General features: G+C 42.1%; 2 protein-coding genes across 13 annotated transcripts in view; both read left to right on the forward strand.

Annotated features, from left to right (window-relative positions):
- magi2a (membrane associated guanylate kinase, WW and PDZ domain containing 2a) overlaps positions 1-20,566 on the forward strand; it is a 201,103-nt gene extending 180,537 nt beyond the window's left edge. For 3 of the 12 annotated variants that reach the window (XM_020616777.1, XM_020616781.1, XM_020616780.1), the window contains 10 exons: positions 1,041-1,082; positions 1,164-1,279; positions 1,548-1,740; positions 5,375-5,635; positions 6,100-6,285; positions 7,152-7,368; positions 8,047-8,272; positions 8,973-9,125; positions 12,616-12,754; positions 16,679-20,565. In XM_020616777.1, coding sequence (XP_020472433.1) covers positions 1,041-1,082; positions 1,164-1,279; positions 1,548-1,740; positions 5,375-5,635; positions 6,100-6,285; positions 7,152-7,368; positions 8,047-8,272; positions 8,973-9,125; positions 12,616-12,754; positions 16,679-17,403 — 2,258 coding nt within the window. In that variant the 3' untranslated portion in view covers positions 17,404-20,565. Of the gene's footprint in view, positions 1-1,040; positions 1,083-1,163; positions 1,280-1,547; positions 1,741-5,374; positions 5,636-6,099; positions 6,286-7,151; positions 7,369-8,046; positions 8,273-8,972; positions 9,126-12,615; positions 12,755-13,032; positions 13,144-16,678 lie in introns of all 12 variants that reach the window. The other 9 variants (XM_020616782.1, XM_020616784.1, XM_020616783.1 and 6 more) reach the window with 9 other exon arrangements.
- A 3,565-nt stretch (positions 20,567-24,131) lies between these two features.
- The window catches only part of LOC109969697 (fatty acyl-CoA reductase 1-like), a 47,356-nt gene continuing 44,472 nt past the window's right edge, over positions 24,132-27,015 (forward strand). Inside the window, exon 1 of the mRNA XM_020616766.1 lies at positions 24,132-24,398. Within this exon, the coding sequence (XP_020472422.1) occupies positions 24,390-24,398 (9 nt within the window). The 5' untranslated portion in view covers positions 24,132-24,389. The remainder of the gene's footprint in view (positions 24,399-27,015) is intronic.

Genomic DNA, 27,015 nt, shown 5'->3' on the forward strand with positions numbered 1-27,015 from the left:
TTTTAGTTTCCTGTGTCCTACATGATTTTTGATATATAACTGCTGAGGTTTGAAGCTTCTTGACCTTGGAAGCAGAAAATGACAAAACTGTTTCAAATCAGCAGCTGATCTGTAAAAATACAGTCTAGTAAAACATCACCTTTAACTATGACAATTTCACCAAAAACTGGAACATTGCAAGTTTAACCAAGAATAATGTTATGACAGGGCTGTTGTACTGGATTCATTCAGTTGAACAGTTGTCTCTCAGCCCACTTCACATCAATACACAATCTAATGTGTGTGTTTGTGTGTGTGGTGTCTCAAGGTGTTATATTCACCAATTGACATAATTTCTGTGCCCCTTTGATTGCGTGTGTGTAAAGGTGGAACAGTTGTGGTTCTTGTCCATATACTGTAGCTGACCAAGGTTTGTAAATCAAAAATATCTGGAGTCTTGATATTTATTCAACCTTGCCTCCACCGATTAGACTTAATTCTGTTTTAAATGTCTGCATGGTAAGGCTCACTCCTGTATTTAACAGTGAAGCCAGCTAAATCTCTAAAAGAAACACAGTATGTAGTTTCTGTGGGAACAGCTGCATCACCCTTCTTGTCTGTAGTCATGAGTTCCTCCCTCCCGTGCCGCCTGCCGAGTCCCAATAAAGCATTCAGTGTGATTAAAACCGTTACAACTGAAATCAATTTTTCATTTGCAGCCACTTGTCTATGCTTGACTTCATTTCACTACTTTTCAGCTCATGATGTTGTGTGAATCTCCTGATTGCAGATCAGTGCTTGCAGCCCTCCTCACACTGTAAATAAAGGATGGGTATATTACACACTGTAAGCACTTCTTGACTTTTATGGATGATGCTGAAATGCTGCTGTGACATTATTGCTGAGGCAGGACCTTCCTGCCTTGTTGTAACATTTGTTGGGCTTGTGTACTTTCTGGTGTTCTGTCGGGCTGTGTGTGCATTTGTGAGTGTAATGTGCTGTTTTTGTGCATTAGTTATTGTTTATGGGTCCTTCCTGCATTTTTTTTTTTTTTTATCTAGAACCCAGCCAACCCAGGACTGTTTTCCATGTGGATTGCACAGGTAAAAGTCAAACCTCTGTAGGGACTGTTAAACCCCAAACAGTAACAGAAATTAATGTCATCTCTGGTTGTGTTGCTTCAGGGGTGGAGTACCAGGATATTGAGGTCCATCTGCGCAGACAGAAGTCTGGGTTCGGTTTCCGTGTGCTGGGCGGGGACGAGGCCGGGCAGCCTGTGAGTCCGGAGACCCGTGAGAAGGCTCGTATGGCAGTGGGCGTGGAACCCTGTCGTTTTCTTCTCTCTAACCCACTACACACTGTGTACCACTAACCCTTGACCTTTGAACCCTGAGAGAGTGACAGCTGCTTTGGTGTTTTTGCAGTTTGTTAAAGTAACAAAATAATAATTTAACACTATAACAACCATTTAACACCCACTGCATGTGACACACCTATGCCACCTAGACCAGCATCTAAACCCACCGCATCCTTACTTCCTGTTTATAATGATTTATGATTAATAACAGATCCTGATCGGGGCAATCATCGAGAAGAGCCCAGCAGACCTAGACGGACGCTTACGGCCTGGTGACGAGCTGCTGTACGTGGATGGGATCCCAGTGGTGGGGAAGCCGCACAGATATGTCATCGACCTTATGCACGGCGCAGCACGTAACGGCCAGGTCAACCTGGTCATCAGGAGGAGAGTACAGGCAGCAGGTGAGACAACGTGAAGGGAATGGTTCATCTGCACAGAGCAGCTTTAAGACAATGGATTATAAAGTGAATTGATTTCACTCAGTGCCTTTATTATCTTCTCTTATTTCTCTCTTAACCTCATTCCTTTTCTCCTCTCTGCTACTATTCTTGTCCTGGAATGATTAATAAACAGGATTTAATCAGTCGTAAAACAGAAGCACTAATCTCAGTAATTACACTGAATCCTCCCTAAAAAACACATTAGCACATTCTTGCTCATACAAACACACCGTAGCTCCATGGACCTTCTTCGCTTTTAAGACTGAGATGGCGCCTCTTCCTGTGAACTCCGGCCTCCTCTTTTCTCATTATTACAGCCTCCCCCCGTACACGCACACACACACACACACACACACATGCTCTTCTTACCAGTCCACTTCTTCTCCCTCTACACTGCCCTGTCTGTCAATTTCCTCCCAGCAAAGGCTACTGTCTGACTCATGCCTGGCCTCTCCTGCACCCCTACTTCCATCCTAATTGTCTGACTCCCACTGGCACTTTGCAAGGTGTCAGACTCTTCTGCTCTAAGCTCATAATTCTGCCTGCACCCAATGCCCCACTTTTCACTTAATCTATTCTCTTTTTTTACTCGTTTTTCTCACAATAAAATAACTATTTGTGCACTTACTGGTGTAAAGAAATACTACACGTGTGTATGTGCCTTTTTACTGTTACAAATCTGATTTTAACTCTATATTAGTAAACTGAAATTACCTCCTAAGCTACACACCATTACTTCACAGTGAGCTATCAAAACAGCACCATCAGAGTGGATCACTCACTGTGCCAGAATGCATACACACACACACACACACACACACACACACACACAAAGAAGCCAGAGATGCAAGAAGCTGCCTTCACTCTGGCTGGATTGACACAGTGCTGGATTTTAATGATGTGTTTTACCAGGTTGTCTGTTCTGCTGCTTTTTCAGTTTTGCATTGCTGACTGGATACAATTCAGCTCCAGCTTGTGTCATTTTAAGTGGTAGGAGAAAATGTACTCTTATCTGTACAAATAAATGTTTTCACACGTGAAATTAGCTTTCTCTTGAGCATTTATGTATTACATGGGTTGTTTGTAGCATAAAAACCCCACAATCAGGAACCTTAAATTGCCTTAGTTTATAAATGAGAAGATATTGTGGCTGACTGCCTGCATTTGATCTCTTAAAAATACTCATTTTGTTTGTCCATCAATGAGATCGGTGTGGAAAATATCTATATGTACATTTACTCAAGTATAGTGCAAATCAGAGGTATTTGCACTTTACGTGATTACATTTCAGATACAGTCAGGTCCATAAATATTGGGACATCGACATAATTCTAACATTTTTGGCTCTATACACCACCACAATGGATTTGAAATGAAACGAACAAGATGTGCTTTAACTGCAGACTGTCAGCTTTAATTTGAGGGTATTTACATCCAAATCAGGTGAACGGTGTAGGAATTACAACAGTTAAGGGACCAAAAGTAATGGGACAGTTGGCTTCTCAGCTGTTCCATGGCCAGGTGTGTGTTATTCCCTCATGCCCATTACAATGAGCAGATAAAAGGTCCAGAGTTCATTTCAAGTGTGCTATTTGCATTTGGAATCTGTTGCTGTCAACTCTCAAGATGAGATCCAAAGAGCTGTCACTATCAGTGAAGCAAGCCATCATTAGTCTGAAAAAACAAAACAAACCCATCAGAGAGATAGCAAAAACATTAGACGTGGCCAAAACAACTGTTTGGAACATTCTTAAAAAGAAGGAACGCACCGGTGAGCTCAGCAACACCAAAAGACCCAGAAGACCACGGAAAACAACTGTGGTGGATGACCGAAGAATTCTTTCCCTGGTGAAGAAAACACCCTTCACAACAGTTGGCCAGATCAAGAACACTCTCCAGGAGGTAGGTGTATGTGTGTCAAAGTCAACAATCAAGAGAAGACTTCACCAGAGTGAATACAGAGGGTTCACCGCAAGATGTAAACCATTGGTGAGCCCCAAAAACAGGAAGGCCAGATTAGAGTTTGCCAAACGACATCTAAAAAAGCCTTCACAGTTCTGGAACAACATCCTATGGACAGATGAGATCAAGATCAACTTGTACCAGAGTGATGGGAAGAGAAGAGTATGGAGAAGGAAAGGAACTGCTCATGATCCTAAGCATACCACATCATCAGTGAAGCATGGTGGTGGTAGTGTCATGGCGTGGGCATGTATGGCTGCCCATGGAACTGGGTCTCTTGTATTTATTGATGATGTGACTGCTGACAAAAGCAGCAGGATGAATTCTGAAGTGTTTCGGGCAATATTATCTGCTCATATTCAGCCAAATGCTTCAGAACTCATTGGCAGGGGCTTCACAGTGCAGATGGACAATGACCCAAAGCATACTGCAAAAGCAACCAAAGAGTTTTTTAAGGGAAAGAAGTGGAATGTTATGCAATGGCCAAGTCAATCATCTGACCTGAATCCGATTGAGCATGCATTTCACTTGCTGAAGACAAAACTGAAGGGAAAATGCCCCAAGAACAAGCAGGAACTGAAGACAGTTGCAGTAGAGGCCTGGCAGAGCATCACCAGGGATGAAACCCAGCGTCTGGTGATGTCTATGCGTTCCAGACTTCAGGCTGTAATTGACTGCAAAGGATTTGCAACCAAGTATTAAAAAGTGAAAGTTTGATTTATGATTATTATTCTGTCCCATTACTTTTGGTCCCTTAACAAGTGGGAGGCACATATGCAAACTGTTGTAATTCCTACACCGTTCACCTGATTTGGATGTAAATACCCTCAAATTAAAGCTGACAGTCTGCAGTTAAAGCACATCTTGTTCGTTTCATTTCAAATCCATTGTGGTGGTGTATAGAGCCAAAAATGTTAGAATTGTGTCAATGTCCCAATATTTATGGCCCTGACTGTATTGTACTCTTTATTTACTACATTAATTTGAGAGCTGGTGTCCCTTGTCATGTTTCACGTGGCTTTATTATTGTTTCCATTTCCCCTCTGGCTTTCTCAGATGGTTTATTTTAAACAACTGCATCCATAAGTAAGTAAATAAATAAATAAAAGTAGTACTGCTACAAATGGAAATTGCAGTATACAATCATGGAAGAGAACCTTTTCACCTGTATGTTCACGCCTGGAAATTGTAAAATGCATTTTTTGTAAAAAAAAAAAAAAAAAAAATGTAAATAAATAAAAAACAACTGCTTCAGGGTCAAGACTTAAAATGATCCAATATTTGACAAAAAATTCAAATCTATGAACACATTTTTAAAACATGTACACAAATTTGTGTATGAATACATTAGTTTTTTCTTATTTTCTGATCATCTAATGACCCCTCGGATTTATCTTGTGGCCCTTTGGAGGGGACTGACCCATAGTTTGGGAATCGCTGGACTAAACTGCCACATTTTCTATAATCAAACTAGCTCAAACCCACCTTGACCAGATACAGCAGTAAAATGCTACTTACACATTGATGCATCAATACTTTCTTTCCCCCCAGTAATTTTAATACGCTCACTTAAGGATCTGAATACTCACTTGCAGTCTCTAGATGCAAAGCTCAGCTCTGTCTCTACTTACAGCTGAGTCCTGTGCGGAGAACGGTCGCAGCCCGGGCTCTCTCTCCACACAGCACAGCTCCCCACGCAGTGACTTCACATATGGCAACAGCACCAGCACTACCCAGGCTCCCAACACCAGCGTGGGCAACTTGGCCACTTCAGACGGGACCTCGACCCCCAACACACAACCGAGCGATGTCATCATCAATCGAAAGGAGAGTGAAGGCTTTGGCTTCGTTATCATCAGCTCGCTCAACCGGCCCGAGGTCGCTGCCACCAACAGTGAGTGCAGTGATCGTTTTGGTCATGTCTCTTGGAGTCAGATAGAAGCTTATGCATCATCAGTCATCCTCTAATCTGCATAACATCGACTTCAAGTGCTAAGACTCTTAGACACATATAATCTGCCCGGTAATCTTTATGTAATATTAAGATGAGAGGCATAGGAAGAGGTCATGGCTCAATAAATGTGAAGCATCTCTCATTTTATCTCCTCAATTACATGCCCTCCCACAGTATGTCAGTCGCACACATCTTTGATATGCAGTTGTGAGCATCTGTGCATCGCCCACACACATAAAAAAATCTGGATGCCTTACATAAGCCTGGGGTGAATAGCAAAATGAGAGAGACAGAGACATATTCAGTCAGTGAGCGGTGTGTGTGAGCAGAGACAGGCCTAAGCCTCCAATGTGCTGCTGAGTGTGTCTTTACCTGCAGCGTGTTGCGTTTGACACCTCCAACAGTTGTGCCCCATAAAATTGGCCGCATCATTGAGGGCAGCCCGGCCGACCGCTGTGGGAAGCTGAAGGTGGGAGACAGGATACTGGCAGTGAACAGTCAGTCCATCGTCAACATGCCACATGCCGACATCGTTAAGCTGATCAAGGATGCAGGCCTCAGCGTTACCCTGAGGATCATACCACAGGAAGGTGAGAGGGCACGTGGACACACAACACATGGGCGACACAGACGAGGGTTTGGAGCTGCAGTAGTTTGGTGGACACAGATTTACATCTGTGACAGTTATTGAGCTCACTCTGTTAAATGAAAGCTGTAATATGAGTTTTGCCAAATGTGATTCTCTTTAGATTAACTGTTGCTCGTCATATTCACGAGTTGTTTTTTTTCTGGTCTGTAAATTCTCATCATTAAATTGCCACATTGTTTCCATAACTCTTCTGTATGGTACTGCTTGAAAAGATCTTCTAATCTCATAGTGTAGCTACAGAGATGTAGAATGATTTTAATAATGAGTCCAGTTTCCTGTACAATTAATTATTCTTGTATTCTGCAAAGACAGCAACAGATGTATTTAATAAGCTTACTGCATTGTCTCTAAGTGGCCTAACAAGTCAATTAATGCTGGTTTAAGCTTTAATTCAATTTGGTTTTACTTGTATAGCACCAATCTACAACAAAAATCATCTCAATGCACTTTACATAGAGAAAAACCCCAACAAATCCCCCTTGAGCAAGATCTTGGCAACAGTGGGGAGGAAAAACCTCTGAGAGACCCAGGCTCTAGATGGGTGGCCATCTGCCTTGACTGGTTGGGGTGAGTGGATAGAGGAAAGAAAAAAGAAAAGTGTCTGCACACAACAAATCAGGAGATAAACACTGGGCAGGTTAATGTAGTTGGTTATTACTCATCAGACATATACAGCTCCAGGGCCAGTGATACCTGCAGAAAGGTACAGGGAGAGAGAGAGAGGACAAACATGTTTATTTGGTTAAATGAAGGTTAAAATTACTTGTTGTGGGTTTTTAATGCTCTTCCTTCTTTCCTGAACTGCAGAGATCAGCAATCCCCCATCCGCCCCCAGCTCGGAGAAGCAGAGCCCCATGGCCCAGCAGCACAGCCCCAAGACCCAGCCCGGCATCGCAGCCTCCCAGCCTAACCCAGCAGCAACAGAACCCAGCCTGTCTGCTGGTCAAGCCAACCCCATGCCCCACCAGAGTCCTGTGACCCAGCTGCCTGCACCTCCACCTCAGACCTACACTTACGAGAGCAGGTAAGACAGTCGACAAGGTGCCAGTTTACAGAGCATGACAAGTAGAAGCATCAGGATTTTTGATGCAGTAAAATGCTGTTATACATTAGCCATCTATCTGTGTCAGGAGCAAAACACTGTTCCTCATACACTTTGTCTGTCCCCATTCTATCTGCCTGTCTTTCATTCACTTCCTACAGTTTCTTCCTCTTTGTTTCACCTTTTTTCTCTTGCTAACATTGTTTTTTTTCTCACTGGCTTCTCACTCTCCTCATCCCTCAGCCTATCTCTCTCCACTTTGTTGTATAACGCTTATGGACTGCTGAATTATTTACATAACTTGCTTTATAGATTTCTGTTGAATATTTTACCAAGAACTACAGGGGTGCAAGGTCTACAGTGTCTTTACATGGTTTCCAGATCCCTTTGCACTGAGCCCCAGCAGCCTCTGAGGGAACCTGTTTTTGGTATAAACATTTAATGTGATGTGTGAGGAAAAACTGTTTCATTTCCTCACTTAAGTCTTGTTTAATGGTTATCAGTGCAAAGCAAAACAAGCCATTGCTGTCAGCACCGGGTGACCCAGCATGCTAAGTGAACCAAAGCGAACCACAGGCAACGCAGCATGTCAACAGGTAATCATGGCAAGACTAGAAAGAAGTCATGGAAGTCCTTCCTTCATTGTGATTGGTCTGTTAGTTACAGGTCAGAGGTGAAAGCAAGGCAAGATGTGAAACCAGACATCCGCCAGCCGTCGTTCACAGACTACCGACAGCCGCCGGTAGACTACCGGCATCCCCCTGTGGCAGACTACCGGCAGCCGCCCACATTGGACTACAGACACCCACCGCTGCTCGACTACAGACAGCTAGCCCCTGATGCCAGGCAGTTCGCCATCCCAGAATACAGAATGCCACCAGTCCAAGTAAGGAAGAAAATTGTTATTAATTCCTCACAGTTCCGTTTTTTTTTTTATCCTGACTCACTCTGGATCTATGAGGCCAACACCAGTATGGACAGAATAAGAAGATATGGATCCCTTAGAGCTAGACCCTCAGTATTTTTGTGGTCATGAGTGACCACTGCTTGACATTTTATGGTGTTTTATTGTATCATCACTTCCAAATTGTTGGTGTTTTGATGCAGATTTATATAAATATTTTACTGCAGAGTTGTATATCTTTTAGTGCCTTAAAATATGCTGTATGTCTGTTTTTGTATAAATTAAATCTATATGTTTCTACTCAAAGCTGACACTGTCTGCCTAAACAGATTCTAGCAAAGTCATGAATGGAAATGTAAAACTGCACTTTAAGACAAAGCTTGGCTTGCCAGCATTAGAAATTTTGCACCTTTTTTCCCTTTGGTGTCATTTGTGTTAGTAAAACAGAGCCAAAAGTATAGCTGACACAGACACACACTCCTAGATACTTTAAAGTAAATACATACCCCTTTAACAGCTCCCCTGTTTATCTTTGATACCTCTCATACACCTCTTCATTGCATTATGTTTACCTTGCAGTTGTTCCATTCTTTGCTGAGTCCTGAGAGTTTTCTGCTGTAAAGGTCAGTTTTCTCCTCAGATACCAGTGAATCTAAACATATCTGATCTTTACTTGCCTCAGCTTTCACAGGACTTTGACTTCTTCACGGTGGAGCTGGAGAAAAGTGTGAAGGGCTTCGGTTTTAGCATCCGCGGGGGGCGGGAGTACAAGATGGACCTGTTTGTTCTACGACTGGCAGAGGACGGACCCGCTATCCGCAATGGGAGGATGAGGGTAGGTTTGATGACAACCACCCTTGCACAAGTTGAGCTACATTATCTTTTTCTGCATTACATAGCAGACACTCAGTGCATTTTTCTGATGTTGTCAGTGCTGCAACAGCAACTTTTCAGGGCCAATTTAAATTGAATGTCATGTTTGCTTAGCCGCACGGCTCTCTCTCTAACTATAGTTGCTGCTGTTCTGTTTGGTCGGAGAAAGCATGTTTTCTGAATTTATAAGGATGTGTTTAGAAATTGTATGGAAGTCAAAATGAGGTACATGACTCTATTTTTCTAACTCTGCCGCTGCTGTGTGCAGTAGACTCGTCTTGTTTGCTTCATTTGTTTTGCTGCTAGCAACATAAATTGCAACTTCTACAATAGCTTTTCCCTATTTGTCAGTGCCAATTTAACCCTGCAACCAACACATCCATCTTATTCTCCTGCTTTCTCTTCCTCGTTTTCTCTCACTTCTTTGTTTCCCGATCTTTACATCTGGCACTGATGACTTTGGTCTGCTCTACATTTCTTATCTGTAATAAACCTGTCAAAGATAATGTGTTTAAAATGCCCCCGGGGGAGTGTTATTCTCCCTTCTCGGTTGATGGGGTCCAATGGGCCCAGATGCAGTAGAAAGAAGAGGCGGGAATCTCACTTGAGCTCCACTTAAAGTCAGCATACAGGCTGCGATGAGGTCTGAGTATCATATTTAAAATAATTATGATGCATAAATAACATTTTACTGTTCTAGCTGGTTGAGGTGCGATTAGTTTTATCTACTTTATACACAGTTGGTCTGGTGGTTCCCAACCCAGGTGTTAGGCCCCTCCAGTGGGTCAGCAGATGGATTTGGGGCGGTGGGAGATAATTAATGGGGATAGGAAAAGGAAATGACAAAATTTTGCTGCACAATTTTGTTTGTTTGTTTGTTTTTAGTTTGTTTTACTTTTCCCAGATCTGTTTTTTTAGAGAAATATTAAATAAATTGACCTCAAACATTAATTGTATTTAGTCTTTTATTTAAATTTATCTACCTGATATGTTTAAAGGGGAAATCCCTCTTTGGTGGAACTGCTAACAGCTCGTCTGAAACATGACCAGACACTACTTTTTTTTGTAAGGGTTTACAAGCCAGCAAGATGAGAAATCACCGGTTTAATCTTAATGTATTTTATTTTACAAAATGTATACATTTTGATGTAATATGTTGATCTGAAAAGTAACCAGTAACTGTAGGTCTCAGATAAGTGTAGTGGAGGGAAAACGACAACATTTCTCTGTGGAATGTCCTGAAATAGATGTACTGTGTGAAGGGCAGTAGCAAAATGCAATACCTAAGTAAAGCACCAGCAGCTGTACATAGTTACTCTCCAGCACTGAGTCAGGTTTCATACTGTAAATGGACGGCCAGGCAGGAACACTGTTAGTAGGATCCTACGCTGTGCTCTTGAATGGATTTCAGAAACCAGAGTTTGATTCTTCTTCCAGCAGTTGTCCATGCTGCCGGGTGCACAGAGGAATCCATCTGTATTTAAGTAAATACCAGTCATTGGTTGAAAGGCATTCGACATGCCTGTCACTTTGGATTTGAGCGGTGCTTTGACACATCCTGAGGTGCAGAACCTAAAAAAACCCACACGGTGACTCCCGGCAGTCGGTCTGACATTTTGAGTTTAAGCCAAACAGGCACTTTGTCACATCTTTAAAAGAGAAAAATAAAATTCTACTTTGACCCTATATCAAACAAATTGGGAACAAGGGTTCTAGCAAATTCTAACAAGCTTTTTTAAGTTCAAGTGGCAATGCAGAGGCTTAAAAGAACATTGTGTGAAGTGACTGGTTATTACATAGAATCATTCAGCACATCTAATTACCCCTGTAAGCTTTAAACCTTCAATAAAAGATGGAGTTATGCGTGGGCACTGGGTGCAATAGAAGCAACCCAGGCTTAATTTCCACTTGCACGCTCCCTGTGCTCAGCATTCATGTTCCGTCCGCTCAACTGTAGTTTCCTCTTTATTAAAGATGAAAATGCTCTGCTGTGAGGAGGTGAGGATTAATGGGCGAACCGTCTTGCCTTCCACCTCTCGTCAGACCACTGTAATGACACCTAATGACTCTCCCTCTCTTGACTCGAGTCCGCTCCTGACTTTCAAATTACCCCAGCCATTACCGGAGGACCTCTCCATTTGTTTGGGTAATTAGCTGGCACGTTTCATCCTGTTCCCCATGAATCCTCCCCATTAGTCAACCTCAGAGCCTTGTCTTGAGAAATGAGAGTCTTGACCCATCCTCATCTAGGGAGTGGTCACTGAAAGGAAATTCAGTCCATTTAATATTTACTTTAGCTGATCTGCTGCAGTTAAAGGATAAGGTCAGTCTTTTTCTACATTAATAGCATTTCCAACACTCCCCATACAGAGACTAAAACCATCAATGAACCGCCTCTACTTACAGTTAATGTCTGTCAGTCTCCTTCCTGAATCGGCTTATTCATCTGTGCCATAGACCTCCCTTGTTGTTCAAAAACAATTAAAAGCTCCTAATAACCAAAAGCTTTTGGGGCAACATTTTTTTAACAAATATGTGGGTCTGGTGTTTCATAATTACAAAACAAGTCACCCAGTACATTGGTGTGTTTCACTGATGTGTTTTTAATCATTTTTGAACAACAACAGTAGAAGTTTATGGCACAGATGAAAAAGTTAACCCAGGTGGGAGAATAACAGACATCAACTGTGAGTAGAGGAAGTTCATTGTTGGCTTTAGTATCTGAGTGGGGATTGTTGAAAACACTACCAATATAGAAAATTACCAACCTTATCCTTTAAGGTTGTTCTATATGTGCAGGACATTGGTATTGATCAGTGTGTACTAATATGTTCTTCAGCAGCCCCATGAGAAGGAGTCCACTATACGTAATTCCGTCCAAACAACATGTTTAAATTACTGCCAATATTAATTGTAACTGACACCAGTTCATGACTGGTAGTGCTTACTAATGTGTACCGAGGCTCATGGGAAAGCCAATGAATAATAGATTCATATTGATCACTATTGTGCGTATCAAAGGAAGCTTGTTAACATTCTGTTCCACATGTGGTGTGCTCATTTCCAAACCTGCCAAAGCAGAGTTGACTCCAAACGTATGCAAACATCTTCATTTTTGCCTTTATGAACTTAACCGAGAGGTTCATGCAACAAGATGACACCTAATTTAAATGTAATATTGTTAATTTAGTGTCTCTATCGTTCACTCTTTGTCTGCATTTCACACTGCTCACCATACTGTGTGTGCTCATTGCACACACAAGCATTTCAATCTACAGTTAAAGGTTATGCTCAAGCTTCATTATTCAAATAAAAAATTGTATTTAATAAATTCATCTGTTTTGTTGGCTTCTTAAGACAAAGAGTAAACATGTCAGCGTGCTTTGCAGGACCACACATTTTCTCTGTGATGCATGCTCACAAATTATTATGTTCTCTGTCTTGACGCCCAGGTTGGGGACCAAATCATTGAGATCAATGGAGAGAGCACCCGGGACATGACGCACACCAGGGCCATTGAGCTGATCAAGTCTGGAGGCAGGCGTGTTCGTCTTCTCCTGAAGAGGGGTACAGGGCAGGTCCCAGAGTACGGTAGGTATCTATGCCTTTACACTCCACAGCACCTTTCTTTGTCTCCAGGATCGTATCTTACTTCTCGTTTAACTCACAGTCTTAATATGACTTTGTCTTAATACCATCTTTCTGGCATACATCTGCTGTATATTCATGTTATATCCTCTGAATTCACTGTATTCTATCATGTATTTCACTACACTGTAAAAAAAAAACTGATTTGTCTCTTCTATCTTGACTAACACTATTTTATCTTCTGTCCATTTCAGTGATTTTTCACTAATTGATTGGTCTAGGTTGTTACTTCCCCTTCTATAGGAATGGTATCTTCCAGTCTCTCCATGTGCATGAAAAGTGACAAGCATGGCTCCCCTTATTTCTTCCTAATGGGCCACTCTAAAGACACGGTTTGTGACTAAACAAATGCTTTTCTCCTCACTTCACCCTGGCCTTCTGTGCTGTGGTTTTATGTGTTTTGTTGTAGCCACCTGTTTGAGATGCACTTGGCTTAACATAGCTCAGTATGGTTTATAGCCTCGAACTCCCCCAAACAGTTGAAGATTTTGCCTTTGAGCTTGTGGAATAACCAACAAAAGTCAATCCAAGCTGCAGGAGGTTGTAAGATTAGTGAGCACAACTCTCCTCCTGACCAAACGATAAATCAGCACCCATCAGCTACCTACAGGCCCAAAAATATAGCAAAAATGAGCGTTTAGTCTGAGTCAGCCAGAGGTGATGAATGTGAAATATTGCAGCAGATTATTTACCCAGTGAAATCTCAGCACAGCACAAATTGAGCCCGGAAGGGGACATTTATTTGTGTGACACCATGGGTAATAAAACTCTAATGCGTCACTCAGGGCTGTGGCTTCTGCATCAGCGCAACGCTCACATTTCCACATCCTCCCACCTGAGAAAACCATTCTAGGGGAATTCTGCAGCAATAATGCCCTCAGTGACTCACATTCATCTGCATTTGGCCTTGGTGGTCACTCTCCAGCCCTTAAACACAAGAAACAAAGAATGATGTCGCTTCCCCATGTTGGCCCTTTTCTGCCAGCCCCACTTCCAACCAGGGATTTAATTTCTCTCTGGAGTTTGTAATACTTGCCTTGAGGTGTTTGTACAGCCATGAGGAGAAGGAGTGGTCATCAAGGAGACACAGTGCCCCATCATTAGAGGTTTTCTTTTGCGTTCCTTCTGAGTTCCCCTGCTGCCTAACGTAAAAAGCAGCATTTTAACCCACATGTTCTCTTGTGCGTGGGCTTGATTCAGCAATTCATCACTTGTAGTTTACAGGCGCTCTGTTTGCATTCTGGGAAGTTATGCAAATCATCTACAGTGATTAATTTGGTTATTTAAAACATTAGCATACTAGTGTTCAACAGAGAAAGTTATTTTTATTTCAGATTCTGGTCTGGGCTTTTTAGGAACAGCTCAAAGCAAAATGAAGAACAGACAAACAAGAATTTAAGCACTGTTTTGTTAGCAGAGAAACAGGGTTGTGAGCATGTGCATGAATATTATTGTACGCTTGTCTGTGTGTGGCACTGTGTGAGTTATTGTGCTTCTGTGTAGCATTAGATCTGCAAGTCCTGAGAATTACACTCTATATCAAAGTGACACTACAGCAAAAGTCAGAATGACATAATAATAATATATATATTATTATAATATATATAATATCTCACATGCAGTCTCAGTGAAAAGAAGCCAGCCTGCTTCTGCCCCATTTTTCTTTTAAAAATAAAATTCCTTATATGTTCTTAATGATGTGTTATTCTTTAAATGGGCTTTATTATTTTTATGGTTTTAAGTCAGTTCAACAAAGCTTTCATTTCTCCAGCAGCAATGTGAAAGAGTTGTCTTTCAGTTCAGTTTGAATCTCTATAAAATGGGGTGGGCTTGCAAGAGAGAGATTCAGTAAATAATGGTCTAAAATGATGCAGCAAGATATATGACCTTTAGTTCAGATTTGTTTCCCCTTTTAGTCCACTAGACACCAAGAGCACTAGAGACTCTATTTTCCTGCCAGCACAATTTCTGAGTCATCTCATTTGCAGTCGTTATGCAGTTTTCCTTGGGCGCATGTCTACTTTTTAGTGCATTGGTGTATTTTCTTGCTATGAATGAATGTGCCTACGCTGAAGTGGGAGGAGAGGTGCAGGTGAGACCATGTGTATGCTAATTAGGAAGGACAGTGAAAATTTGGTGCTCGTTTTGACCAGAAGCAGTGATAACGATAACACCTTCTCAGACTGCCTCTTATCGCAGTTGCAGGTGTATTTGCAATTTTCCTGCCAAGCGCCTTGACTGGGAAGCACAAGATCAGGTACACACATGTATTTTAATGGCCAGAGTTGGGACGTGTCAGGACGCACCATTTGTAGGCTACTTACAGGATGTAGCCAGAGGTGATTTGCAGCCAGTGTTTGGGAATCCAAAATTCACATTAAAAAGACTACATACTGTATAATAACACGTGAAAGCAGCTCATGAGCCAAGATAAATAATAGACATCTTGCAGATGTCTATCAATCCTGCAGCAGCTAAAGTCAGTCTGACCTCACTGTGCACTGTTGTCACCGTTAAGTTAACCGTTTCCTCAAACATACAAGTTTCACATAGACATACCTTCAGTACTATGGCGAGGAAATACGCTGTGTCTGTTTTTGCATTTTATGGTAGTTTGACATCAGTGACATCATCTGCCCTGCTCTTTAAAGGGGTTGAGAGGAGCTGGTTTGATTGGACATACCTAAAGCCAGCTCCGACTAGCATCAAACAGCAGACACTAGCGAGTGAACATAGTGCAGCATTTAGCAGCTAAAGAGCCAGGTATTTCCCTCAGGAAGTGGTAGAGACCGTAAGCTGAGCTAAAATAAGAGCGAATGTTAGACTTACCTTCACCAGATGTGCATCAACATTATATGCCATATTAACTTATGGTGATAGCGTTGTCTTTACACCTTTTTTCCTCTGTCCCTAAGCAAGCAGAAAATCAGTGGCCAGAAAAGTTTAAGAAGTGAAAGTCCAACATTTCATTTTTAATGAGGACATTTTGACATTTTTATGCTGTTCTCACATAGAACAGATTTACATACAGTAGTTTGTAATGTTTTATGGTGACTCAGCAGAAATGTAAGGAGACCAGTGGTTTAACTGAGCGGACAACAGGCATTAACACAGCATGACACAGCTACAGTTTTACACATATTGGTATAGACACACCTAGGACCCTTTATGAGCCAAATGTCCCTCATTGTACCGAGCACATAAAAGACTGATGTTCCAGTGTACTTAGGAACAAATGGGTACTCTCTCTCCCTCTTCATCCTGGATTTAATATGCTCCTGAGCTGCATGACCGTTTCCCTATAATTGGGCCTCATGGTGCTAGTGTAGCTAGCCTAGCCTCTGCCCCCTGCCTAACCCACTGAAAGTGACTGATGGCCGAGGGACCAAGACGCATCGGTGCAGAAACAGAAGCTAACACTCCGTGAGAGTGGAGAGTTGTGGAGGAGCAGGCTGTAGATTCAGTGCAGCTGCTCCACTGGATACAAATGTCTTCAGAGAGGGGCACATGAACCCTGAGGTTTTCACTCTCACTACAGGACCACACTATTGGGCACATCATCCATTTCAATAAACCTGTTTTCGATTTTCCGCCAAGGTTGTAGATTGGCTGAGGCTTTAAAGAGAACTATGGGAGATTGATGCTGTCTAAAAGTAGGCTTGCCTTGTGGTGCATTCGGCAGTAGGTTGTAGTGCTGCTCTGATATTTGCTTTAACGCTGTAGATGATTGCTGTGATGATTGCTGTGATGATTGTTTTTGTTTTGGTTTGGTGTTTGGCTGTGCAGTGTCATGCAGGCTCTTTAGCATACTGGATGTGTACATTTGTGTGGTTTTCACATTACTGATTGTGCGTATCTGTGTTCCAGACAATGCCACCCCATGGGATGCTCGCCCTTCAGCCTCCCCAAGCCTGTCAGAAGTAGCCCCTCCCATCGACAGCCTTTCCATGTCATTGCCTTCATCTCATCTGGCCCCAGCCCCCGACCCACCTCACCTGGCACCGCTGGAAGTCCCTCGAGACCCGGTGGCACGGGACAGCAGGACAGAACGTTCAAAGAGCCCCCAGAAGGCCGAGCAGCTAAACCCAGATCTGATCAGCCAGGGGAGGAGAGCGGTTACAACCGGGGGTAGCGGCAGAGCTAAGAAAGAGAGTGGCAGGTCCACCCACAAGGGGCACAGGTTGCAACCCACTACTGAGGGAGAAGGGGGCAAAGAGGGGCACGGTGTGGAACCCAAACCTCCCAGGAGCACCAGAGGGAGGTCCAAGGAGAGAAATACTGGAGACAACAGAGAACCCAACCACTCTCCCAGCAGCTCTAAGCTCCTGCACACTAACGGGAACAGCAGGGAAGAAGTGGAGCGTTACAACAGCGGACAGCAGCAGCAGGTGGATCTGAAGCAGAGTAAGCCCAGGCCCAGGGAGCTGGACCGGAGCCTGGGAGAGAGCCAACCCAGCCTGCCCAACAAGAGCACCAGCACTGGTGGCACAGCAGGGAGGAAGCCCACGGTCTCTCCTGGGCCTTGGAAGATCCCTAGATCAGACAAGCTGCCCAGCACACTGCGCACAGGCACGTCCACGCTGAGCAGATAACACTGCAGCTCCAGCAGAATGCAGTGGCCACACTCATTTGAACTGAACTCCACCCCATCTGGACAAAACTACCATCTTCCTGTGCTCCCGTATCCCCCGTCAATCCCATTCTCCCACGGACCACAGAGTCAAAACCAAGGGTGGCAGGGTGATCTGGACCACATGTTTTTAGAGTTTTATTTATGAAACTGCACTCTAAATTATTTTGAGATCTATTTGACACCCACCACCTTAAGAACTGGAAAATCATCCATATTTTGAACAAGTCGATGAGCAAGTAGAATGTGTCTGTAGCGTTGGGGGGACTCATTTTGAGATGTACAATCTTTGCAAAACTGGGGGACAATCGGTTGCCCTTGGATTTTTTTTTTTATATATCCACACAATGGAGTCTATTTTATGAAACAAAATGTTAAGAAGAAGGTTTGCCTGTTTCTGAGGGGAGCGAATGCAACAAAGACTCACCGCAGAGATAAAATCAGCAGAACTTTGCCTTAACAGAGACTGTATGGGCCTGAATCTGCCTTGAATAATCTATCAGATGATTATAGACATAGATATATTATAATGAATATGAATATGTGGGATCAATTTGTAAATAAGATCATCTTTAAGTGAACCAACCCTTATAGCTGAGCTGATGGAAATTCTAATTTGTGATTAGATGGAGCAAAACGGCACGGCATGGACCAGACCTTTCAGCACACAGACTTCTCCCTCACGTACACTCCAGTTCAGCCCTGTGATTGCAGACTGGGGTCTCGAAAGGCCTGCTGCAATTGACTACACGGTGTATTTGTGCTCATATCATCCTGACTTCAGCAGGGGTGTCGTATCAGTCAATTTCTTTCATTTCTGTGCTTAACAAACAAAGCAATCTGTGACAGTGGTGTCCAGCCCGACGCTGAGAGAACGAGCTCACATGATAGAGACCAAGGGGGCAGAGTGCCTTAGATTGATGGAGAGGTTGGCTTTTAAGTCAAAGGTTCCAATCCAGAACACGTTTGAGGGTTCAAAACTGGCTGCTATACAACACCAACTTTACAGATATAAATATTAAACTGTATTTTTTCAGACACGAGGCTGATGTTGTGATAAGCTTATGTATGAAAATTATTTCATTACCAGAGGTATTGATGGTCCTTGTTTGTACAAGTGGTTAACCCTGGGTGGTGATACTTTCCATGACTGAGTTTTAATGAGGTCTATCGCTTGTAAGATCCATGAATAATCACTTATAGTGTAATCAAAATGTCAACATAGGGTGGAACTCTGCACCCAAACCAAACCAATTAGTAAAATCTGATATTCATTCATTAAAAAGACAATCTCACTTGTGAAAAGTTCACTCATTTAACAGTCTTTTACCTAAACATGCACTCCTGTCATTTCCAGAGCAGCTGAGAAGAGGTTGCACCTGTCACAGCTACTGTCAGCTGCTCAACTTGATATGTTTTAGGTATTTTGTCTACATTGTGTGATGCTAATCTTCATGGCAAAGCTCCCTGCAGGTCAGAATACATGTCCCTGTCCCAGAATTTATCTCAAAAGCTTGAACATTTTTATACTATAACCTGGCAATTGACTGTTCACTAAGCCCTGCTAGTTAATATTGCTGCACCTGTCAAGCTTTCCATTCTTGATCTGACAGTTTGGGCTAAAATAACAACTGTTAGCAAATCAAACTCCACAAATTGGGTGAAAATGCCAGCTAAACATTCTTCTAGTAATCATGTAAAAGGTGTCTTAAATATGCACTTGTGGCTACATATCATGTTAAAAATCTAAACAGAACTTATAAAAGATATAAAGAAACTGCACTCTTATTGAATTGGTAGTGTAGAGAAAGTTTTTAAGAATACTGATAAAAATGTCAGATCTCACTGTTATTTTGTCTAATATAACCATTTTTGACTGCTTATTAAGTCTTCAGAATTCTTTGTAATTTAGCAGCATGGTTCACTTTTAACTTGTCAAGAGAAAAGGCCTTGAGAACACTAACGTTAGCCGTCATAAGACTGCTGTATGTTGAGTGTCAAATCTAGAACTACTAACTTTACCCTGTTAAATTTACGTAGCTGCATATGCTAACAACTGCAGCTCACATTAGAGCAGATAAGCTCACTTTAAGCTTTTCAAGCTCTTAATATTGAGCATTAATGTTACATCAGCCTCATGTACAGCACTTTGACATATTGAGAAATCTGAAGCTTGACAACCTGCTATGCCTAGCTATGATCGCTAAGCTGGCACTGAATCACAGTTCAGAGGAAAGGGCTTTAGAGAACAGTCAGTTTTGGGATATACAGTACAAATGTTTTCCTGGCATTGAAATTCCTGAGTGTTTTGTTTTCCATCCAAATGAGCCAACATTTAACATTAAAAGAATCATAATACCAGAACAAACTTTTCCTCTTCCTCCTCTGCTGAGAAAAGTACAAATGGTGTTTAAAAAAAGAGCAGAGCGGGATAAGCCATTATGTTTGCCATTGTAATTTGTAATTACACAAGGAAAAAAGCGGACTTTAAAGCACAATCTCACATAAAAGGATTGAAACATGAATTGTTATGTCAGAGAAAATCGTCAGCCATGCACAGACATCTCAGTCCTTGATGGTGTGCAGGGCTAATGTCACAACCCTACATTTTACATTTGGCTGACTAAAGGTAGCGAACGCTGCCTTAAACAGCATCATCATCACTTTTATTTTGACTTTTGCTCAAAGGAGAAACAAATCATTTTTGCTCAGCCTTTGCACAACTTACTGATTTCACCATCTGAGCTGTCTCCATTGAGCCAAATTGTAAGCAGTTCTTTATGGAAAAAACCCACCTAGAGGTGCATTTGCAAACCGAGTGTTGAAAAAGTGTTGACAAATGCAGCAACGAAAACTCTAGTACCGAAGCAGCTCAGTATCACTGTGTAGTGTTAGCAGTGTGTAGACCCTGAACAAATATCTCCATAAAAATGACTCAGTGTACTATTGATGGTCACAAAGACTTAAGTGCAGCAACTATTTTTATGAAACACAACACTATGAATATATTAACTTTTGCAAAAATCTTGTTTACCTGTATGATATTCTGAAACTGTCAAAATAAAAGTGTTCACACAACTGAAAGATTTATTTAGGATGTTCTGCTGCGTCTTTTACTTTTTCATTAAATCATACAGTATGCATAATGAGTGGGGAATCATTTGTTTTAACAGTATGGCTTTACAAGCAGCATATAAACACAATATATGATTTATACACTATAATAAAGGACATATACAAACATATTAAGGTGTTTATTAATATACATATTAAGGTCTATAACTCCTTTGAAAGTTGTTTATGAGATGGTAATGAAGCGACAGACGAGTTGGGTGTTGACCTTCTCATCTAACTCATCTCATCTCAATGTAGAACTGTTCCTTTAATTGTTGACACTCACACACCTGAACAAATCCTTACAATGCATTTTAAACATTTGTTAGTAGTATAAACATGCTGAAAATTCATGAGGACATGTTGAGCTACAATGTTAATTCTTAACCTTGGGCAGTTTGACAAAAAAAATAATAATTTGATACTCAAGGTCCACTTGCTAAATTCCTCCCTGAACTTTCAGTTTCATCTTATGACTTTCATCGGTGGATGGAATAAATCAATAAATATATGTCTGTTTATAAAAACTACAACTCTGTTATCATATTGTCAGTGTTTAAACACAACCTAGGGAGGAAGAGAACCACGTGTATTCATCCTTAAATGTTTGCAGTGTTGTAATGTTTTCATTTGACCACATGGAGGCGTCTGGCGAGTGACGTGTATTCCTGCAGATGATACTATCTATAGAAGGCTTTGGCCCTTATAATCTTAATTTTTCTATTGAATACTGGCCTTAGATGTACAGATTATAACCGCTGATAGTTTCCAGAAAACCTTTGAGCGAGCAAACAGCCTGCTGGCGTTTACTTGGAGCACATCCTTCACATGTCCACTAGAGGTCAGTGTAGACCAGGCATAGATTTTTTTGCTGCTTGATTACATAATTGTTCAACTTACATAAAATTATTAGTCAGATATTTCCGCTTATATGGATTGTACAACCCTGTGTGATCTTCTGATTTAATAAACTACAGAATATCGCAGCAGATTTTTAGAATTATGTATCTCTACTCTGTCTCATGTCAAACATTTTCAAGATCTTTAATCGATGCAGCAGCTTTCAGGTATTCAAATTCAGTAGTAGTACACACACTTCCTCCACTTCAAGTTGTGGTTTTCACACATACATCCTGTTAATATACACATGAAAATGTGTGAAATAAACATTGCAATTAGAATTTTAATTTATTTTAAAATGGATTTGACATTTTACCACATATTACATTTGATGTAACATCCTAGGTGTGACTGCATGTCAAATTTTTATTTTTTTTTTTTGCATTTTTTGGCATCATACAGACAGGAAAGAAGTATAGAAGAACCACAGGGTGAGAGATGGAGCACTGCAGGAGCAAGACAACAAGCTCCCCTAAGAGGCAGCGCTGCCTGGGGCTGCCTGCTGCCAGCTGGAAGCTGCTGGCTGGTGCCTGTATTCTCCACAGGAGAGAATCAATCCGGAGCTGTACTCATCTCACCACTGGGGCCACGACAGGCTTAGGCCTTAACAGATTGAGTTGAAACGCCATCCTTGACATGTTTATAAAAGGGCAAGCAAATGAAATCGCTTGAATTTTATAAATTGTTTATGTTAAATCATTAGTAATACTTTGGGTGATTACAGCATTCATTACATTCATGAACCTAGTGTTAAACAGTAAATGCCTGAGTTGAAACTGTTCTTCTAAGCTGCACAGATGACTGTTTTCCAGTATGGCTCACATTGCTGGATCTCAGTTGCATCTGACAGCACCACACACTGTCCCGAAGTGCCTCCCAAACGCACACACAAATGTAACTGACAGTAGGTATGACTCAGATTTTCACAGCCATGTTTGATGGATTGCTCAACCTCCTCCGCCAACGTCTCTGGTGTTCTCCTTTGCTGTGTTGCTTCATCCCGTAGCATCTCATCAACACTTAAGGTATTTCCAATAAAATAACTGCAGTGTAGGGACAACATAAAATGCAGTGAGATAATCCCTCAAGACAATCTGAATTGTTCAAATGTAATCTATAACAGCATCTCCAGTGATCAAGGGTTTCCGTATTTTGGTCTGAGATTGTCTCACTTTAGCCTGGAGCAGCTTAACTGATGCATTTACTGTGTATGAAATGAGCCAGGAATTGTTTTACTGTACATTTTTCTTTATATCGCTCCTTTTCACTGCTTCCTGTGGGAAACCAGAGAAGTTGTGCCGATTGATGAAACAGGAAAGGTCTGCTCCCTTGTCACTTGTTAGCCAGATTGTCTGAGAGTTGCAGGAAAAATAATCAACTCATTTGGGAACAACACAGGCTTTTGGAGTCCTGAGTATGTAGTTTCACACTCAGTAATCCTGAACACAACAGGGGGCAGCACGGTGGCACAGTGGTTAGCGCTGTTGCCTCACAGCGAGAAGGTTCCGGGTTTGGGCCCCACCTGGGGCCAGTCCAAAGACATGCAGCTTAGGTTGATTGGTGTCTCTAAATTACCCATAGGAGTGTGTGTGGTTGTTCGTCTATGTGTTAGCCCTGCGATGGATTGGCGACCTGTCCAGGGTGTACCCCGCCTTCGCCCGATTGCTGGCCGGGATTGGCTTCGGCCCCACCCGTGACCCCGTTCAGGGACTAAGCGGTAGAAAATGAATGAATGAATGAACACAACAGCATTCTGTCTAAAATTACTGTAAACTGAGCCGTGTTTTGACCATGGCTTTCGATGAATTATGGGCGTGTGGTTGAATTGCCAACCAGTATGTCATGCAACAAGAATTACTTGCTGAACATGCTGAGGGGTGTCTTATTCCTGTGTGACAACTTGTCCTGTGACAGCACACTAGCATCTGAGGTGGAGCCTACTCTTGCTTTCAGGCACTTTTTTAAGTTGCATTACTTTCATTTGTGAGGCCCTTTATAAGCTACTACTGAATACATTTCCCAGACTACTAAACCTGTTCTGCCATGTGCACTGTTTTGTCATTGTGCTCATATACTTTCACAGCTAAGTGGAGATATAGTTTGTTGATATTATACAGTAAATAATTTGCAGCAAAAACTGTAAAATGTGGAAGAATGGCACCAAGTGGAGTTTTGAGCATTCTTGAGGCAACAGGTTAGATGTAATAACCAATATGCTGTTAGCCTACCTGTTGTCTGGTCCTTGATAAATGTGATTACACTGTTCATGAATAACCAGGGAAGCAAATGATCTGCCTTGTCTGCTTTTGCGTGGGTGTTAGTGTGAGGGCCTGTCTGGACATGAGGTTTAAGCTGCAGAATGAGGAGATACTGTTCTGGTTCTTCTTTCTTTTGTCTCATTGTATGATTGTTTTCTTTTCACGTTTTCGAAATAACATTTCAAAAACATGTCAAACTTGATTATGTCTACATCTCTGCTGTCCAGTAAATAAATGGTCCATCTTTGGAGTATTTCAGGTCACAATATGTTCTGAGTACTGACTGAGCTATTTAAACTTAAGAATGATTAATGTTTTAATTTTGGTGTCAGGCATATGCCGAATTTAATATATTCATCATATAACAAAAAGTCCTATGTTCCAGTTTTCTAGAAACGCCATCCACGACAGAACTGCCTGGATTAAGGGGCAGGCCTACGGCGGGGTGACGCCCTGCGCTCTCGGTAGCTCCGAGCTGTACGGGGATCTGTCTCTCCGCTGTGGACCGTAGAAAGACAGTCGGTACCATCGTACCGGGCTTTTTGACGGTGGAAGTAGGCTATCCCAGCAGCCAGAGCTCAGGGGCGGCCGGTGGGAGGAGGCAGAGAGTCTGCAGTTGCTGTAACGCACAGTCTCTTTGACAGCCGCAAGAAGAAGGAGCCAACCGCGCCAACCAATGTCTACGGTAGGAAGCATCTGATTATTTTCTTCATAAAACGGCGTATGTTTTGTGTATTGGAATGTGAATATGTATTTCGGGAAGCAGCGATGTGTCATGGCACGCCGCTGCCGGAGCATCTTTCATTGGCTTTTTCGCGGAAGTGAGCATCAACATCCCGGAGCTGAAAAGATCTCCGAGCACACCCAGCTGATTAAAAAAAAAGTGTAGTAATTTTTGCTCTTTATAAATGGACGTTTATTTCAGTCTAAATATGGGAGTTGGGGAAGAAGGGGGCACGCGGCTAGCTGGAAGCCGACTCCGCATCCGACGGCAGGGCGGCGCGCGGCGGGGCAGCCCCAGCCGCAGTCCGCGTGGGACAGCTGCGGCGGCGACTACGTGGGAAGTCTGGACTGGGCAAAAGCATAAATGTAGAGTGAGCTAGCAGCTTTACGTTTAACCACCTGTCGAATGCCATCATCTTAATAGTTTCCAATGAGTGTCAGTATTGCAGAAGCCATATCGGATATTTAATGTGTTCATCCCGTGGTCAGTAACGGGAAAACTCTACATAATAGGTTATTAAAAATAAAAAAAAGGTGTAAACCCAAGCTGCGCAGAGTTTGGCCCCTGAGTGGTTTCACATCATGAACATAATTGTCGATGCCGTCAGTCATTATCAAACAGCTTGTTAGTTTCTCAGTTTTCTTTCAGAAGCTCGTAGCCTAATAGATTTAAACCTGTTTCTGTGTGTTAGACCTCAGTTAGCTGATTACTTGTGAAGCCTAGTGGACAGTTCATCTTAAATAAGGTACTTCTCAAGCTAAATGTCTCTTCCAGCTTCTCAAATGTGAAGATTTGCAGTTTTACAATGTTGATAAATGGATATCTTTGGTGTTTTGGACTGATGCTTCGTCATCTTGGCCTGTGGAGAACTCTGATGGACATTTTAACGACATTTTCTGGCCTTTTTGGAGCAGACGGTTTGACAAACTCGGTGACAGTCGTTCGTACCTTTTTTTTTTCTTTGACTTTATTTAGAAAAGTTGTACCGGAAGTAATATAACAAACCTCTTTCTTGACGCAGTTGAATAGCACAGATTTGTGGAAATGTTCGTTTGGTTACATTGTTTTCCAGCTGTGACGGTGGTAAATAACTGTGCCCGTGAATAAAGAAGATATTGTGTTACAAAACGGAAAACCACCGTCGACCGTCCTGTCGCGGTTCGCCATGTGGAGGCGAAGCTGCTTGAGTCAGGTGAGGCGGGCTGCTCATCGCCCTGATGACAGAAAGCCCAGCCGACTCTTCTGGTCGTCAATGTGCAACTGGACAACAGCTCGGAACAGCATTCGGTGCCATTTTCCCGTTCAGGGAGATCCGCTTCGGTCCCAGACTACAAGCTTAATAGGAAGTTCCTCACAGAAGACACAGCTGAGGTTTGTAATGTTGGACAGGAACTCGGGAGAGAGTGCTGTTCTCCTGAGAGCAGTCGGCTCTGTGTCCGCACCACATCCATCACAAGCCATGAGACAAGGTCCCTGGGCAAGGACATGCAGAAGATGAGCAACTACGTCATTTTTGCTTCTTTCTTTTAACCATTTGGGTCCATTTTATATTGGTTTTGTATTTGTTTATACTTGTTTGAGGACTATTGTAGTTGTTTTGTTGGCCTTTTACTGCCCTTGGGCTTTTAGTCATTTTGTCTCTCTCCAGTGGTTTTGTATCCCTCTAACAGTTTTCCTCTCTTATGACCTATTATTTTTTATTTTATTTTATTTATTTTACCTTTTGGAATTTCATGATTTTTCCAGTGGAACTCCTTTCAGCCCCTGTGCCCTGTGTTTGCCCTGCTCAGTAACGTACCCATGGTTGTTGCATTTGTTATCACACACACGGTGTCTCCCATGATGGGCTTGACTTCACTCAGCCCTGGACGAGCTGTCTACCACATGCTTCTTCACTCATCCTAAGCTGCTGTTGCTCTACATACACAGTGGCAAGAAAAAGTATGTGAACCTTTTGGAATTTCATGATTTTCTGCATTAATTTGCCATAAATTGTGATCCAATCCTCATCTAAGTCAAGTATTGACAAATATAATGTGCCTAATATAACAACACAAAAAATCTGATCTTTCATGTCTTATTGAGAACCATAAAAACCTCTTAGTGCTAGTGGAAAAAGTATGTGAACCCTTGAGTTAATGACCTCAAAACAGCTAATTAGAGTCAGGTGTTAAGAAAATGGGTTTGGAGGTGTGGACTAGAGCTACTCCGACTGATAAAACCACTCAAACTTTTTGAGTTTACTCTACACAACAAGAATATCCTTATGTGAGTCATGCCTCACCAAAAAAAAGCTTTCAGAAGATCTACAATCAAGAATAGTTGATTTACATAAAGCTGGAAAGGGTTATAAAGTGGTTTCAAAGACTTTATAAATTCACCAGTCTACAGTTAGACAATCAATCTACAAATGGAGACACTTTGGGACAGTGGCTAATTCCCCAAGAAGTGGGCGTCCAGTCAAAATGACCCCAAGAGCACAACGAAGATTCATCACTGAGGTAAAGAAACAACCTCGAGTGACAGCCAAAGATGTGAAGGCATCATTGGAACTGGATAACATCTATGTTCATGAGTC

The sequence above is a fragment of the Monopterus albus genome, unplaced genomic scaffold (genome assembly GCF_001952655.1).
Source record: "Monopterus albus unplaced genomic scaffold, M_albus_1.0 scaffold178.1, whole genome shotgun sequence".
Taxonomy (NCBI): Eukaryota; Metazoa; Chordata; class Actinopteri; order Synbranchiformes; family Synbranchidae; genus Monopterus; species Monopterus albus.